Source organism: Chiloscyllium punctatum, chromosome 11 (assembly GCF_047496795.1).
Source record: "Chiloscyllium punctatum isolate Juve2018m chromosome 11, sChiPun1.3, whole genome shotgun sequence".
Lineage (NCBI taxonomy): Eukaryota > Metazoa > Chordata > Chondrichthyes > Orectolobiformes > Hemiscylliidae > Chiloscyllium > Chiloscyllium punctatum.
In genome coordinates this window covers 84,341,707-84,360,403 of record NC_092749.1, presented here as the reverse complement: position 1 = coordinate 84,360,403, position 18,697 = coordinate 84,341,707, and the positions used below count along the sequence as shown (strand labels likewise).

At 40.0% G+C, this 18,697-nt stretch overlaps 1 protein-coding gene across 2 annotated transcripts in view; it reads right to left on the bottom strand.

The window, feature by feature from the left end:
• Positions 1-18,697, bottom strand: part of impg1a (interphotoreceptor matrix proteoglycan 1a) — a 139,653-nt gene that overhangs the window by 107,982 nt on the left and 12,974 nt on the right. For both annotated transcript variants that reach the window (XM_072581143.1, XM_072581144.1), the window contains exon 2: positions 8,458-8,685. In XM_072581143.1, the coding sequence (XP_072437244.1) occupies positions 8,458-8,685 (228 nt within the window). The remainder of the gene's footprint in view (positions 1-8,457; positions 8,686-18,697) is intronic.

The following is an 18,697-nucleotide window of genomic DNA, read 5'->3' as shown; positions in this document are numbered from 1 at the left end:
GAAAATTACTGGTGTTGTTGATAGTGAGAAGGATGGTCCCAGACTGCAGTTTGATATTATTCAGCTGGTAAATCGGGCAGAACAATGGCAGATAGATTTAATCCTGATGAGTGTGAGGTGATACAATTTGGGATGTTGAATAAGGGAAGGATTTATACAATGAATAATGGGTCCCTTGGGATTACTGAGGGATATTTGTGTACAACTCCATAGATCCCTGAAGGTGTCAGCACAGGTAGATAAGGTGGTGGAAAAGGCATATGAATGCTTGCCTTAATTAGCTAAGAACAGAATATAAAAGCAGGGAAGTGTCATTGCAACTTTACAAAATATTAATTAGGCCATAGATACACTAATGTGTGCAGTTCTGGTAACCAGATGAGTGGAAGGATGTGATTTCATTGGAGAGGGAGCAGAGAAGATTCACCAAAATGTTGCCTGGATGAAAAATCTTGGTTATGAAGAGAGACTGTATAAGCTGGTGTTGCTTTCCCTGAGCATAGGAGGCTGTGGTAGAAATATGGAATGTGCTACTTGATGGGATAGTGGAGATAAGTACACATAACTTTTAAAAAATATTTGGACAAGCAATGAAATTATCAGGGCACAATAGGCAATGGACAAAGTGCAGATAAATGGGATTAGTATAGAACCTTCGAAAAGATTTGTAGCTCGGGTTGTGGGTGAAGTCATAGATTTGTTCGCTGAGCTGATGTTTTTTTCTGCAGACATTTTGTCAGCTCACTAGGTGACACCATCAGTGCTCCTCTGGTGAAGCGTTGGTGGTCTGTCCCACCTGGTATTTATGTGTCTCTGTTTTCTGGTACTTCTGGTTCTGTATCGAAGTGGTTGTATAAGGGGGTTCAATGTGCTTATTGGTTGAGTTCCAGCTGGAGTGTCGGACTTCAAGGAAATGACTCAAGGAAATGTTTTGCCTGTGCTAGGATGGGTACATTGTTCCAGTCGAATTTGTGTCTCTCATTGTCTGTCTGTAATAAATGAGAGAGTACTGGTCGTGTCTGTCAGTGGCAAGCTGATGTTCATGCACTCGTATGGTCAGTGTTCTTCCTGTTTGTCCTGTGTAGTGTTTTTCACAGTCCTTGCAGGGTATCTTGTGGATTATGTTTGTCCTGTTGGATGTGGGTGGCTGATCTTTAACTTTTGTGAGGGTCTGGTGAAAAGTGTTTACTGGTTTGAAGGCCACTATAATTCCTAGGGGTCTGAGTAGTCAGGTAGTAATTTCTGATATATGATGTATGATATGATCACTGTTGTGTCTGGCCATGTAGTGTTTTCTTCCTTAGGCTTATGGCTTAAGTACCTGAGAATAGTGCTCTTGAGGTACCCATTCCAATTAAATTCCTTGAATAAGTGTCCCTGTTCTTCCCTCTGGCATTCTGGATTGCTGCAGTGTGTCATTGTTCATTTAAACAGCGTCTTAATGCAGTTTCATTTATGCGTGCTGGGGTGGTTGATTTGCTAGTTCAATGTCTGGTCTCTATGGCTGTTCTTCCAGTGCACACTGTCTGGAATTCACCGGTAAGTGTGTATTCCACTTGAACATCCCAGAAGGGGAGCCTGCTGTTGTTCTACGCTTCTTTCGTGAACTTTATTCCAGTGAGGATGTTATTGATGTGTTGGAGAGTTTCTGCCAGTTGTGTCCATTTAATGATGACAAAGGTATCATCTACATACTTGATCCAGAGTTTGGATTGGATTGTAGGGAGGGCAGTATGTTCCAAATGTCGCGTTACTGCTTCTGCTAGCAATGCTGGGATTAGTACAGTATGGTGTTTGTTGGTCAACACAGGCATGGTGGGCTAAAGGACCTGTTTCTGATGGCTCTGTATACGCCTGGACTAAAATTAAACCATTTGGTTATAGCTTGAGGATCATGTTTCCAGGATAGTGTCAGACTTTAAAGGTCAGAGGTAAATTAGAGCATGGGACCTTTACATCCTTGGTTCACATACTATGTTACAGTGATGATATCCTGAGTATGTGTCTTCTCGTCAGTGTCAGGGTCTACTGGTATACTGTTCATGAGATATCACATAACAGCAATTCCTATTCCTCAAGATTTTTCCATTCTTGATACATATGTGTATGTTGGCATAATTCCACATGTGTGAACTTCAAGTACAGCAAGTCAGTCAACCACAACATTGAAACATTGAAAACTAACAATGGATCCTGAAGCACAACATAAATTTGTGAGTAATTCAGATATGATATAGTGAATCATGTCAACAACTAAGTGGAGACAAACACTAGAAAAGCCTATTGCCAAGAAGGTGGAAGAAGGAAAAGCCATGTCTGAAGAAGCTGGTTTCTCCAGATTAGAGGCTCAGCAAAACCATGCAAGTACTAAGATGTTTTGTGACTGTGGGCTGTTGGGAGTTGACAATGAAATGAATTGCTGAATTGATCAATTTGTTCCTTTGTATAATATTGTGACCACTATTCTTATTGTGCCTGGGCACCAAACAAAATTACTTTACTTTGCCATCTCTATCCAGGGCACATTGTAAAACACCAGTCAGTGTGGTAGGTAAATCAAAAAAGAATTAGTTGAGGATAACCAAATATCTATTTTGACAGTGAGCCAATCTCTTAAATATGCCTGATTGTTTTTTTTTCTGATGGGTATGAAATTATCTTGCTACAAACCAGTTTCAAGCAGGGGTACCAGGATACCAAATGTCCAACTTTCTGTGACTTTGGAAGTTCCTGATTTATCGAACAATTCTCTTACAATAAAAAAGGCCTAATTGAATCTTGGCATTAAAATGCAGAATATTTTGATCATCACAGTATATTTGGACATTCATGGAGTTGTACCTTGTTCTGTTGAAGAACAGAGGAGAAAGTAAGGACTGCAGATGCTAGAGATCATAGCTGAAAATGTGTTGCTGGAAAAGCGCAGCGAGTCAGGCAGCATCCAAGGAGCAGGAGAATCGACGTTTCGGGCATGAGCCCTTCTTCAGAAATGAGGAAGGAGTCCCACCAACCCAACCTCCACTCCCGGCACCTTCCCCTGCAGCCGTAAGAAATGCAAAACTTGCGCCCACGCCTCCCCCCTTACTTCCCTCCAAGGCCCCAAGGGATCCTTCCATATCCACCACAAATTCACCTGCACCTCCACACACATCATTTATTGCATCTGCTGCACCCAATGTGGCCTCCTCTATATTGGGGAGACAGGCCGCCTACTTGCGGAACGTTTCAGAGAACACCTCTGGGACACCCGGACCAACCAACCCAACCACCCCGTGGCTCAACACTTCAACTCCAACTCCCCCTCCCACTCCACCAAGGACATGCAGGTCCTTGGACTCCTCCATCGCCAGACCATAGCAACACGACGGTTGGAGGAAGAGCACCTCATCTTCCGCCTAGGAACCCTCCAACCACAAGGGATGAACTCAGATTTCTCCAGTTTCCTCATTTCCCCTCCCCCCACCTTGTCTCAGTCAAATCCCTCGAACTCAGCACCACCTTCCTAACCTGCAATCTTCTTCCTGACCTCTCCGCCCCCACCCCCACTCCGGCCTATCACCCTCATCTTGATCTTCCACCTATCGCATTTCCAACGCCCCTCCCCCAAGTCCCTCCTCCCTACCTTTTATCTTAGCCTGCTGGACACACTTTCCTCATTCCTGAAGAAGGGCTTATGCCCAAAACGTCGATTCTCCTGCTCCTTGGATGCTGCCTGACCTGCTGCGCTTTTCCAGCAACACATTTTCAGCTCTGTTGAAGAACATTATGGATACTGCAGAGGTACTTGAATAGATTCACTTTCCAAACAGCCATGTGAACTGTAAGTTTTGATGAATACTGTGTTGGTGAATATTTAGAATGGACCAATGAGTATCTGCCCGAAGGATGCAAGGTAGGTGGATTATGGCACCAAGCAGTATGTCAAATAGATTTGACCTCTCCACCTCCTCCAATAATGTCACTTAAAAAGATTATCAATTATTTTCAGTTTGTTTCTGATTGACTTAACTAGTTGTAATTGTAAATGCTAAAGTGCAGAAATAAATTGAGGCGATGTAGAATCGATCAAGCTGCTTGAAGTGGAAGAAGGAGCAGGGGAGAAAGTAGGAGGCCATATTTTGTGCAAAGTGTTCAGATCTCATATCTGAAGATCAGCCAAGGAATAGTATGTGAGGAGTCCATACTTTTGGAAGGGTATCTTCACTGATGGAGCAACAATTACAACTCTAGATCAGGGCAAGACTGATATTGTTTCATGACTTTGAAGCTAACTGCAGCAAAAACATTTATGGGTCTGTCTCTTTTAAGATAGAGCTGGAGATATTTATGGAATATATCAGAATTTTCTATCCATTATTGCATCGGATAAGTTACTGGGACTTTTTATTTTGTTGTCTTTTGCCAGACAGCGGCTGTGGAATGACGAATGCTATTTTAGGAGGATTGCAGGGATCCCCTGGTGTAGGAAGCTATTGATTATGTGCACATTACTCTGAGGGTACCACAAGTCAACTGTGAATAAAAAGGATTCTTGTCCCTTAACAGCTACCAAGTGCAGAGAATCAGTCACTAATATTCTAACACTAGTCATAACCTTGTGGACTTCACAGTACCAGCTTCATTTAAGCAACTATGACAAACCAGAGAGGCACCTGCTGATGATATGCCTCACGATTCTAACGTGTAATCTACACACGCTCACATGGGCAACATGCATGCAATGGAAGCTATACAAGAAGTAAAAAAGCAGACTGGTACCATGCTGTAACAACACTTCTGCTACCTGATCCCCTCTGGGCGAGCCCTGTAATACTCAGAAAAGTGAGTATCAAAGTACACAATGGTTTGGTTCATGCTGCACAACATAGTTATCATTAAGTGACAGACCTTTCCACCAGCTATATAGTGAGCAGAAGAGAAAGAGGAGGAGAAAGAACAAGGGAGAAGGAGTCCAGAGTGTGGTGTTGGAAAAGGACAGCAGGCCTGGCAGCATCAGAGGAGCAGGAGAATCAACGTTTCTGGCATAAGCCTGTTATCAGGAAACAACATTGGGTTTATGCCCAAAACGTTGATTCTCCTCCTTCTCTGATGCTGCCTGGCCTGCTGTGCTTTTCCAGCATCACACTCTTGACCTGATCTCCAGCATCTGCAGTCCTCACTTTCTCCAAGGGAGAAGGAGGAAAAGAAGGTGGAGCAGTTGAATTGAAATCAGGCTATCTATGCGGAAATCTTCCAAGTATGACGACAATAAACTCAACCTAAATTTCCCATTCACCACAGCATCAAATCTTACTGTTCTTCCATCAATGATATCACATTGTCCCTTTGACTACCATACGAAAGTAAAAGAGAACACAAAGTAAACATTCCAAAAGTAATCACACTCTTAAATTTCTTAGTGCCTGTCTTCCATGTACCTTACTCGGTCTAGGGGCTCCCGCATAGTGTTTACATTATGGCCAGTAGAAGGCTGCTGTCTTTCAGTAGGAATCTAAGATGGAGGACAGTCATAAGCAACCTAGGCCAGAGAAGGCCCTGCTTTAGGTGCATCTTTTGGAATGGATGACAGCAGTCTAGGCTAAATGAGTCACAGGCAACAGTAAAGGAATTGGTAGAAAACTAGTGGTGGCATCAAGAATCCTGTCACCCTATCATACTGTCCCCATAACAGACCACCAGACATGAAACATTCTGCTTGTATCAGTGCAATTTGTTTGGTTGATAGGCTTACTGTAGTTAAATAGTCTACAAGCTATGACATTTTTTGTAAGGTTTGCGATGGTGATAGGTGAATGAGGATGTGATAGCTATAATGCTAGTTTTCAATCCTGATTACCTGCCTGTGGTTCAGTAATGGGAATGTGATGGATTGAGCAGTATCTGTATCAGATTAGTTGATAGTTACGTGTCACAGTTATTGTAATGACCAAGAAACGTGAAGTTGCTGTGCTGCCTGCATCATACTGAGTGAGTATGGAATAATTACACACTGCGTGTAAGGTTCCTTTTTTGGAGGGATAGGGTCTGTTCAATCCAGTTCCCATTATATTCATCAGAATATTTGTTTGTTTGTCAGTACAATGGTGAACATGAAATTGTGTGTTTCATTTACTAAGGAATTTCGGGGTTAAGTAATGTTGCAATTAAGTTAAATTTGTCTCTTAGGTGTTTATTTCTGAGGCTCACAAGATATCTAAGCTTCTGTTTAGTCAAAAGATTGTTGGAATATCATATGTTTTAGAAATGAAGTTTTTATAAATCATATTGGTTTGAGGTGATGGGTTAAACTAACAAAATGACAGAATACAGAAGGAGACTTTTTGGCCTGTATCAGTAGGGATTATGTATCCCCTTATAGTATTGAACTGAGTTTGTTTAGATTAGTTACAGAGTGGAAACAGGCCCTTCAGCCCAACAAATCCACACTGACCCGCCAAAGCGCAACCCACCCAGAACCATTTCCCTACATTTACCCCTTCACCTAACACTACGGGCAATTTAGCATGGCCAATTCACCTAACCTACACATTTTTGGACTGTGGGAGGAAACCCACGCAGGCACAGGAAGAATGTGCAAACTCCACACAGTCAGTCACTGAGGCGGGAATTGAACCCAGGTCCCTGGTGCTGTGAGGCAGCAGTGCTAATCACTGTGCCACCGTGCTGCCCATGTTGATTGAGCGTAGCAAGAATCAGTGTGAACATGTCATGGCATTTGTCACAATTCCTACACTATTGAGAGACGAATTTGTCCATTCAAGTTGGTTGTCTTGATTGGAAACTTAGTGTCAATGGTCACCTCAGAGATAGCAGTCCTAAATGTTTGGTAACTTTACACTTTCATTGTTCACCATACGCTGTGCATTTGCACTAAAAAAGTGATTTTACTTCCAGACGGCAATTAATGAATGTTAACTACTGCCGTGGCTCCTGTGTGAAATGCCAGCTCTAATACACAGTTCTCAAGTACTGTCTTAGTGTAAAATCATTACTCATTGTTTATGCAAAGTTTTATTTGCAACTGAATATTTTAGTTTTCAGTTTTTGACATCACAGCTTCCCTTCCTTTGCCTTGTAAGTAAATTCTGCAGTCTCTGAAATGCTGAACTTGTATCTCTGGATTAGCTGAAACTGTCAACACCAGCCCAAGTTTAGGTGTTGAGATCTTTGGTCATACTGCCTCACATCCAACACAAACACCTTGAGCAAAGCATTCAACAAGGTTCCACATGGTAGACTGGTTAGCAAGGTTAGGTCACATGGAGTCCAGGGAGAGCTAGCTATTTGGATGTGTTTGACAAGGTTCCATATGGTAGATTATTTAGCAAGATTAGATCAAATAGAATCCAGGGAGAACTAGCTATTTGGATACAAAATTCATAGTTCTTTGAAGGTTGGATCATAGTTGGACAGGGTAGTGAACAAGGCATTTGGTACGCTTACCTTTTTGGTCAGCATATTGAGTATAGGAGTTGGGAGGACATGTTGCAGCTGCGCAGGATATTAATTTGGCAACTTTTGGAATGCTGGGTTTAATTCTGGTTTCCCTGCTATAGGAAGGATGTGGTTAAACTTGAAATGGTGCAGAAAAGATTTAGAAGGATGTTGCCAGGGTTGGAGGATTTGAGCTACAGGGAGAGGCTGAATAGGCTGGGGTTATGTTCCCTGTATTATTGGAGGCTGAGGGGTGATCTTATAGAGTTTTATCAAATCATGAGGGGCGTGGATACGGTGAATAGCCAAAGTCTTTTTCCCATGGTAGGAGAAACTAGAAGGCATAGGTTTAAGGTGAAAGGGGGAAAAAATGGACCCAAGGAGCAACTTTTTCATGCAGAGGGTGGTGCACGTATGGAATAAGCTACCAGAGGAAGTGGTGGAAGCTGGTACAATTACAATATTTAAAAAGCTAGGAGAAATGAGGACTGCAGATGCTAGGGATCAGAATCGCCAGTCAGGCAGCATCTGAGGAGCAGGAGAGTTGACGTTTTGAGCATAAGCTCTTCATCAGGAATGATGATGAAGAACATCTGCTCAAAAAGTCAACTCTCCTGCTCCTTGGATGCTGCCTGACTGGCTGTGCGTTTCCAGCACCACACTCTTCCACATTTAAAAAGCACCTGGATGGGTACATGAATAGGAAGGGTTTAGAAAGATATGGACCAAGTGCAGGCAAATGGGACTAGATTAATTTAAAATATCTGGTCAGCATGGACAAGTTGGACTGAAGGGTCTGTTTCCATAACTTTATGACTTTCTTTATGGAAAAGGGCTGCTTGATAAAGATTTGTGTTAAGAACAAACAGAGTGGGTAGAGGATACTGTTTTTTAAACTGGTGCCAGTCATTGATAATGCTGATTTGTAAAGTGAAGTAAGTGCTAGAGAATATTTTCACCATATACATATTTGCACATGAGAGACCTAACTTCAAATTGTTAAACCTGAAATGCATTTCTTACCCTTTAACTTGTAATATGCAAGGTGACTGGCCATGATCTGCCGCATTGATTCTGTGGTGCAAACTTTAACTCCATTTGGGAAAAAGGTTGACCTTTTGGCCCGGTACTTGGCAGTCCAATTGACTATCCTTCCTATGGTTGAGGATTGTCGGTTGTTTGTTGCATTCAGAGACTCTGCAGATGCAATATTACTTTCCCTCTCTCGAGTATTCTCTATTGCAACACCATCTGCAAACACAAAATAAAACATAATTACTTTAATTATTTTCTTACTACAAAGCTGTCTTTTTTTTACTGGTTATAAGTTTCAGCTAACTGAATCATAAAATCGTTTATGACCAACGGAAGCTAATAAGCCCATCATTCTTGCACCAGCTCTTTCCTAGGCTAACCAATTAATTCTACTTCTCATCCCTGGAAATGCGATCTTTACAAGTGTATATTCCCTTTTATAGGAGCTAATGAATTAGCTTCCATCACTCTGTCAGACAACAGATTCAGATCAGAACAACTTGGCCAATAAATTCTCAGGAAAGTCATATTAACTGACAATCTAAGTTGCATTTCAGTCTAATATAATAAAAATGAAATACTGTGCAATTCAAACTAGCAATGAAAGTGTGGGGGAGATCTATCATAACCAATGGTGACAAAAATAGAGTTGACCAAACTCAGCCTCAAGCTGAAGTCACACAACACCAGGTTATAGTCCGACAGGTTTATCTGAAATGACATAGACTTTCAGAGTGCAGCCCCTTTGTCAGGTGCTGTGAGAGATTAGGGCACACATGTCCCCTGCTCTCTCACTGTCCCTGATGAACAGCTATGCTTTGAAAGCCTGAGTGATTTCAGATAAACCTGTTGGACTATAACCTGGTGCTGTGTGACTTCAGACTTTGTTCCCCCTCCCACCCCAGTCCAACATTGGCACCTCCACAACAAATTCAGCCTCAAATTGAGAGAACTAGTGACCATTCATTAACTTCAAATGAGGCCATATGGATCCTTGGAGTATCAGAAAAAAAGAGCCAATGAATGAATAGTAACAGCAATAAATTATATTTTATAGAGCCTTCAACGTGATTTCAATTTAATCTGAACTGGAATAGTAGGAAGAAGAAAATAAATAGACTGTTCCTAAAAAATAACATATACACCCTTTACAAGAAGCAAAAGAGAACATGTCTCATTTTAGAAATATCTGTCATGTCATACAAAGGAGCCATACCTGAAAAGTGTTACAACACCCAATTGTCCTCTAAATTATGATGACAGGCTTTAATAACCCCTACCAAATATACAAATAATAAAATATAAATAAATCATAAAGTGAGGTGAGGAATAATAGACCAGCCAAAATACAATTCTATCTCATCATGTTTCTTCCCTCAAACAGGTATCACAAAATCATTGATTAAATTAATCAATTTTTTTTTCAGAATTTTAGTTTAGAGTGAGAGGGGAAACTCTTTCACGCAAAGGTTGGTACGTGTATGGAATGAGCTGCCAGAGGATGTGGTGGAGGCTGGTACAATTACAACATTTAAAAGACATCTGGATGGGTATATGAACAGGAAGGCTTTAGAGGGATATGTGTCAAGTGCTGGCAAATGAGACTAGATTAATTTAGGATATCTGGTTGGCATGGACAATTTGGACTGACCAGTCTGTTTCAGTCCTGTATACCTCTATGACTCTAAGACTGTAGTGTAACTTTTATAATCTACAAAGAGATGAATTTGTACAAAAAGGAATAGAAATTTAACTTTTAAAAATGCATACAATATTTAAACTTCTGTAAAAGCTCATTAAGCTATTACTAAATTTTTGTTCCTCCTCAGATAGTTCTTCATACACTGTACCAATGATCAGTCTCATAAGTAACCTTCATTCTTTGTCATACAGAGTATTCTCTTTTTGTAATGTCTAAGTAGTGTAACGTGCTCATCAATCAAATAGGGAATATTGTTACTATATTAGCGTTTGGATATATCAATGTTGTAATCTCTAATCCCTTATTATTAGACTAAAGGTACTCCTAAATCATAGTTTTACTGACAATTATAGGAATACCTTCACTATGAGTACATGAATTAAAGATAACTTCAGCTGGTTGGGTGATGAGCACAGACATTTAATCCTGAGATATTGCAACAGCAAAATGTTTTACTCTGAACCAAAATGGTGCCAGGCTGTATTTCCAGAAGTTCTAACCCTGAACCCAGGACTCCTACAAGTCAAACAGAGGAAGTAGCTTGCTATAAACAGAGCTATAGACATTCCCACAACCAATGAATCAGATCTAAGCTCTGCAGTATTGGCACATCCAGTCAAATATGGTAATGGACATTTAACAATTATCAGGATGAGGAGGCTTCATGAGTGATCCTATTCTTAATAATAAGGGAGTGTGGGCAGTGTGTCAGTGCAAAAGACAAGGCTGAAGCATTTGCAGCCATTTTCATCCAGAAATGCTGAGTGGGTGACCCTGTTCCTGAGGTCCTCAGCATTACAGTCTTCTGCCAATTTGATTCACTGCATGTGAAGGATATGAATACTGTCAACACTATAGGCTCTGACAACATTCCAGCAACTTACTCCAAAACTATCCATATCCCGAGCAAAGCTGGTTAAGGTATGCCCTGTCCACAATAAGCATGACAAATCCAATTGCCCCCTGCTAATTACCCCCTCACCTATCTACTCTGAATTAACAACAACGAGGAGATGTCAACAGTGCAATCAAGTGACACTTACTCAAAAGTAACCTGGTCACTGATGATCAGTTTGAGTTCCATTAGGATAACTCTTGACCTCTTTATAGCTTTGGTCCAAACAGGGACAAAAATGTTGAACTCATAAAGTGAGGTAAGAGTGACTGTTTTTGGCACTGAATATGGCATCAAAGAACCTTAGCGGAACTTGAGTCAATGGGGACTGGGATGAAAACCACCTCACTAGTTGGAGTCATACCTAGCAGGAAGATGGCTGTGGTAATTGATGATGCATCATCTCACTCACTGCTGGATTTCCTCAGGGCAGTGTCTTAGGCTCAGCAATCTTTACCTGCTACATTAATGATCTATCCTTTATCATAAGGTCAGGAGTGGGGATGTTCACTCATGATTTCACATTATTCAGCACCATACACAACTCCTCAGATATTGAAGTAGTCCATGTCCATATAACAATATCTGGCCAACATCCAGGCTTGGGCTGATGAATGACAAGTGACAGTAGCACCATGTAAATACTGGACAGTCACCATTTCCAACAGGATAGAATCTAAACATTTCTTTTAAACATTAGAAGTCATTACCATTTCTGAATTCCTCCACTATCAATGTTTTGGGAGTTAGCATTTAGCAGAAACTGAAGTGGATGAGCAATTTAAATAATGTAGCTACGGGGCAGTTCAGGTGCTGAAATTCTGCAATAAATAAATCAACTCCTGACTCTCCAAAGCTTATCTACCATCGGTAAAGCTCAAGTCAGGAGCGTGAGGGTATATTGTCCACTTGCCTGGATGAGCGCAGTTCCAACAAAATTCAAGAAGGTTGACATTATTCAGGGCAGAGCAACTCATTTGATCAGCATCCCATCCACCACTTTAAACATTTACTTCCCCACTACTAACACACAGTGGTGGCAATGTGTGCATCTATAAGAGATACTGTAGCATCTCATCAAGACTTCTTCAGCAGCACCTTCCAAACCACAATCTCAATCATTGAATAGAACAAGGGCAGAAGGTACATCACCAAATGTAATTATCCCTCCAAGCAACACATCATCCTGACTAGGAACAATATTGTCATTCCTTTACTGTTGCTGAGTCAAAATCCTGGAACTGTCTTCCTAACATAACTTTTCGACACCACATGAAATATAATGGTTCAAGAAGAGCACTTACCTCCATCTTCTCAAGGGTAATTAGGGATGGGTGATGAGTGTTGACCTAACAAGCGAGCAATTTTTAAATTGCTAATAAGATATCCAAAACATGGTTTGTGGGCTTTTCATTTGTCCGGAAAATGTTTAAAGTTATTATAGTTACTTAATTATGCAGAGAGTCCTTATGGAAAGGCAATAGATCTTTTTGGTAGGTTCAGAGAGACTTTTGAAGAGATAAGGTGCCCTTTGGGAGAGGGAAAGTATCTTTTGGGATTGTTAGAAGTAGGCATAGCTGTGTATTAAAAGTGGATAAACTAATTGATTCCATAAAATCCATTGGAAATGTCAAAGTGCCAAGGGAACTGTTAATTTATGAAGGCATTTAACATTTTGGAGAAAATGTCTACAGTTTCAAAAATTAATTACTTGCTATTTCACTTTATTGACACATTTTATAGTATTTGTTCTGCATCATTGGTTTAAACCCTATCATTGCAATAGGGTCCCTGTAGGTTCATAGTTTGATTGATAGCTCCAAATGGTTATAAAGTCTTGGATGTGAAATTATGATGCAATTTTTAAACATAAGGAATTAAGTTGTTGTAAATATTTTAATGCAGTGAATTTTTTAATCAATGGGAGTTTTTTCTAACATAGTTAAAAAACCATATTTTTTTCAAAATATGAATTGATGCCTAAAACTATTTAAAATTTGTCTCAGCAGGGATCCTGAAGTCTACCTATGGTGGATACAAACTAAATTGGCATGGAGGGTGTAACTGGTGACTGGGGGCATGCATTGGCTTGAAATAGACATGGGGTGATAAAGGACTTCATTGATGTGTAGAGGACAAGGACAGCATGGATGATGTATGAAACATGGGAAGATAGGCCATAAGCCATTTGGCCCCTGGAACAACTACAGATATTATCCCTTAGATTTTTTTTGCCTATCTAGGAATTTATTGGTGGGTAAGGATTGTCTGTTTAGAGGCACAAAACATCACACTCATGTGGGACAGGCTGAATGAATCTTTAGATCCTGTCATTTCTAATATGGTCAAGTGTAAATTACATGTTGTTTAGAATGGCTTTAGGCTTTCAAAGACAAAGGTATGTTTGCTGCTCATAGCACATTTTTGCTTTCATTAAACTTCAAATCTGTGATGAAGGAAGATGACTCATTTGCACTTAACTTACCTAAGGGCAGAAGCTGTAAGCATGTTAATGGTATTTCTTGTAATGTTTTATTTATTTCTCAGGCTCAGCAAATGTTCAACATTATATTAAAAAAATGAAGCAATATATGTTATACCTTGTGGTAAAAATGTGACATAGTTTACTGAAAGTGAATATTTTGACTCAAGATAACAGTAATATGCTTTAGTTTAACCTTTCATTTGCTTGTCCTATGAAATTTTTATTCAGTTATAGGGACATATGCTTTTGTTTTGCTTTGCTACTGCACCACAGAAAAAAAGATTATAAGCTTAACTAAGAAAAGTACAACAATATAGGTAATGTGAGTCCAACTAGAGCACATGAACTGCAATGGTTCAAGATAACAGTTCACCACCACCTTCTCAAGGACAACCTGGTTCGGGCAGTAAATACTGGACAGCCAGTGACACCCACGTCCCATGAGTGAATAAATAAAAAATAACAAACAGGTGAAGTGGAAACTTTACTGTAGAGATGTGTTTAAGATGTGTCTAAACCTTATAATGAGAATACTACCCAATCCTCCAACACCCAGGATCTGTGTTATTCAGTATATGAACTACCTACTTCCCTTACTTCATTGCCCTGTCATCCTTTGATCAACCTTTTTAAAAGTCAGTCAAAAATCTAAAGCAGGTTTGTGAAGACCCATAGAATCCTTCAGCTTGTGAAAGATTGCCCACTCCACGATGGGGTGCTAACAAACTGTTCACTATGAAAATGGTAATGGTTGAGTACCCAGAATAAAGGGAAGATACAAGACAGGGTGGAAGGCAGCAGTCAGTAAATGACAAGAGGGATGATGTACAAAGCAAAAGAAGGGGGCAATGGGTTAAACTAAATAGCTAAAGGTGGATGCAGAGGAGGTATAAATAGAAATAGGTTTACCACGATCTAATGTCTGCAAAGATAGTGGTGGTAGTTGTGAATTAAAGTTGTTGAACTCAATTTTGAGGCCCCATAAATTCTATAACGGAACAATTAGGTTGTTAATCAAGCTTCTTTGAGTTCCATTAGAATAGTGTGGAAGGCCAAGAAAATTAATCATAACAGTGGGATGGTATTATGTTCTTAAATAAGATCCCTAAATTTCATTGTGGTCCAATTAAGGGTGAGAAGCCTTTTTGCTGTTAATTAGAGATAATTTGAAATCCTAATTACTCACTTAGAGAAGAAGTAAATAAGATTTCATTGTTGTTAAACAAACACAGAAGAAGTACAAAAGCCAGAAAAGCAAATGGTCAACAATATTTATCTTATGCTCTAATGAGCAGAATTAAGTTGCGGTAAATATGAATTAACAGACAAACTGTGGTCATACACACCTCTAGCTGCATATTAAATGGCAGAGACATCAAAGCTAGATCCTGCTGGTTAATAAGTTATAAAAACAGATCAATACAAAAAGAACTACAGACGAAAGATCTATTTGCTGACTGCTACATTCAGAAATAACTTGTACCTCATTAGTAAAGAAAGAAAACGGGATCTTGGGGTATACGTTTAGAAGGATAGAGTACTGATACTCACATGTCAATAACAAGTATTCGATGTTGCAACTGCACCACTGTCACCTTTGTGAAAAATGTCAGGGAGATTTGCAGCCATCATTCTCTAATTTGAGAACTAAAGTTCCTGTTTCATCTAAGTGGTAGAGGAAAACCACTTGGTGGTGTAACGAGAAGAGGCTGTTGTCTTAAATAAAATTGATGGCACAGTGGCTCAGTGCTTAGCACTGCTGCCTCAGAACACCTGAGACCTAGATTTGATTCCAGCCTTGGATTACTGTCTGTATAGAGTTTACACATTCTCCTGTCTCTCTTTGGGTTTCCACTGGGTGCTCCAGTTTTCTCAAAAATGTGCAGATTAGATGGATGAGCCAGGTAAATGTGGGAGTCTGGGATAGGGTGATGGGTTTGAGTTTGTGTGGCTTTGGATCGGATGCTGTTTCGCAGGTCAGTGCGGACTCACTGGGCTGAATGGCCTCTCTCCAAATTGTTCAGATTCTAGGATTCTAAGATGCAGTTTATTCTCCAACAGCAATCGGATACAAGCAAAATTGGTATGATAGACATTGTTACATGCCTATGAAGGAGATGTCCTTTGAGATCCAAAGTCGTTCTCCTATCCAAGTCCATATGACATCATCACGTTGTGCAGTGCCTAATGCACTCCTCTGCATGAACCCCTTTCATGTCTAACATCTTATACACCATCTCTCCTCAAGTATTTATCCATTATTAATCCTTATATATTGATATAATTAAATTTACCACTACTCAATCTCTATCCATGTGTTTGGCTTTACAAGTGATCCAATGGTTTTGCTACTTTACTGAAGAGCACTTTGGAAAATAGCTAAGTCTTTGGTTTGAAGACTGTTGATCTTGATTCAATTCATGACAGTAAGAAGACTGTAACGTTCCTGTCAACTTTAAGCTTTCCTGCTGAAAAGACACCTGCTCTATTACCGCATCTGTGGGAACTTTAATCTCGTGAATTTCCTTTGCAGAGGACATATTTCTTGCTGAACCAGGCAATTGCTCATAGCAGAGTCTGGAGGATATTCAATTACCAAATTTCCTTCACAGAGGATGGGTGCCCTGTTGAAACAGGAACCTTTTTATGAAATCCTAGACCACTGAACCAGGCCATTTTCTGTTTTTTGCAAGCATCCTGGACCTTTGAGCTAGGCAATTTCTTTTTGAATGCATCCTGAATCTGTGAACATTTATCTTCCCACTTTTCATGGTGGCATATGCAGTTTATCTTCAATCCACGTGAGTAAACCTTTATTCTTTATAATATAGTGCAGAAGTAGCAAGAATACAACTAGGCAGCAGCAGGAAAAGCAAGATTGGCATTGGGAATAAAAGCAGCATGTTGATGGTGAGAACAAAGTGGGGGGGGGGGCAATGGGGAAGTGTGAGACCAGCAGTAGAGGTAAAAGCGGCACTGAGATAGTGAAAACACAGTGAGAGCAGTGGAAAGTAGCAAGTCCAGCATCACGTAATCTGATTTCCTGTGATAAGGTTGCTCTTCTCTTGTAGGGTTGAACTATGATGCTCTGGACCTCTATGTAATTATATCAATATATAAGGATTATTAATGGAGAAACACTTGTAGAGATAGTGTATAAGATGTTAGTCGGATCTTCTATAATAAATCTGACAATAACAACAATTTGTCGCTAATTTTGTCTCTTATGAATTCTGATTACAAGGCTTCATAAGTCACATTTTTCCATTATCAGTAAGGGTTATTAACAAATTTCACTGAATGCTCAACTCTTCTGTTAAGTCTTGCTCTTTCAGAAAATATATTCATCCTACGGTTAAAATAATTGACAAAGTTTGAAAAACTTCTTCAAAAGTACCTATTCTTCTTGTACGTATAGTTTAATGACAACATCATCAGCTTTGTTCCACTTGAATACAGGGTGGCATAGTGGCTCAGTAGTTAGCACTGCTGCTTCACAGCACCAGGGACCTGGGTTTAATTCCAACCTTTGGTAACTGTCTGTGTGGAGTTTGCACATTCTCCCTGTGTCTATATGGGTTTCCTCCCACTATCCAATGATGTGCAGGTTAGGTGAATTGGCCATGCTAAATTGCCCATAGTGTTCAGGGATGTATAGGCTAGATGCATCAGTAAGGGGTAAATATGGGGGAATGGGTCTGGGTGGGTTACCCTTTAGAGGGTTGGTGTGGACTTATTGGGTCAAATGGCCATTTTCCACACTGTAGAGATTCTAAATTCTAAAAGTGAACATAGAACGTTACAGTGCGATACAGGCCCTTTGGCCCTCGATGTTGCACTGCCCTGTGAAACCAATCTGAAGCCCATCTCACCTGAGTGTGTTTGCTCGTTCAGATTCTGATTTAGTATCTAGTTTAGAAACAATTCTGTATCTTAAGAACTACGTTTTCTGAGGTGTGCAATCTATATTCTATTTGTCCCAACTCTTAAAATTTCCGGGATTTACCGAATGAATTATGCTTTTTATAGTTCAAAAGGATGAATCTTATTCTCTTTAATGTATTTCACTAGTTGATTTGTGTTGTCTGCAGTGCAGTGAATGATGCTGTTGATTTCTCGTTGTTTTTTTACCCTGGATGAGTCTCATTGTCTATGTTCTTAACAAGTTTGTCCTGCTTTGGCCAAGGTATAAATAACTGATCTCTAACTTTCCTCTGTAGCCTCTGTAATCTTCTTACATTCTTTTCCATTAGCTTTTGCCTGCCTCAGCTTCTAAAGTGCCCCGTAATTATTTTAATTGGGACTTTGTGATGTTCTTGCTGCTGCAACCTTATTTTTAATTTACTTCTTAAACTCTTAATTTCCCTTACTGTAGCCATGCCTCATGGTAGTCATATGCAGTGGTGGCAGTGCTCACTTTGCGCTGTAAGAACTTTCTTATAGTTTTCTCAGCCTATATTTTTACATATTTTCCTTCTTGTCCACCAGGGATTTGAACTTTACTCACGCAGCCACTGGTGTTTGTTTGCTCACCAACTGCACCTTGTCTCAGGTCTGCCTCTACTGTTATTCAGCATCTATGCAATCTGTTTGAAGTGTGACAAGTATGACTATTTCCATATATGATCTCACTCACACTGTCTCATACCAAGTCTGAAATGCATCTTTCCATTGTTTTTGGATTTTGACTTGTTGGATCTTACCATCAGTTACTCTTCTGCAGTTGTTTCTGAATATGCAGCTTTCCCAATTGCAGACTGTCTGGACAACTAGCCTTCTTAAAGCTATGTCTGGAGATTATTTTAAAGCTCACTCGAATCTATGCCACTGTTCATCATATTACATGGGCAGTCAAAATAAATCTGTATCGTTTCTCACTATATGATGGCTCATCATCTCTGACATTAGATTAGCTTCCATACAGTATGGAAACAGGTCTAACAAATCTATACTGACTCTTTGAAGAGTAATCCACCCAGACGTATTCCCCTCCCCTATATTTACCCCTGATTAATGCACCTAACACTATGGGCAATTTAGCATGACCACTTTACCTAACCGGCACTTCTTTTGGATTTTGGGAGGAAACTCATGCAGACACAAGGAGAATGTGCAAACTCCACACAGACAGTCACCCGAGATAGGA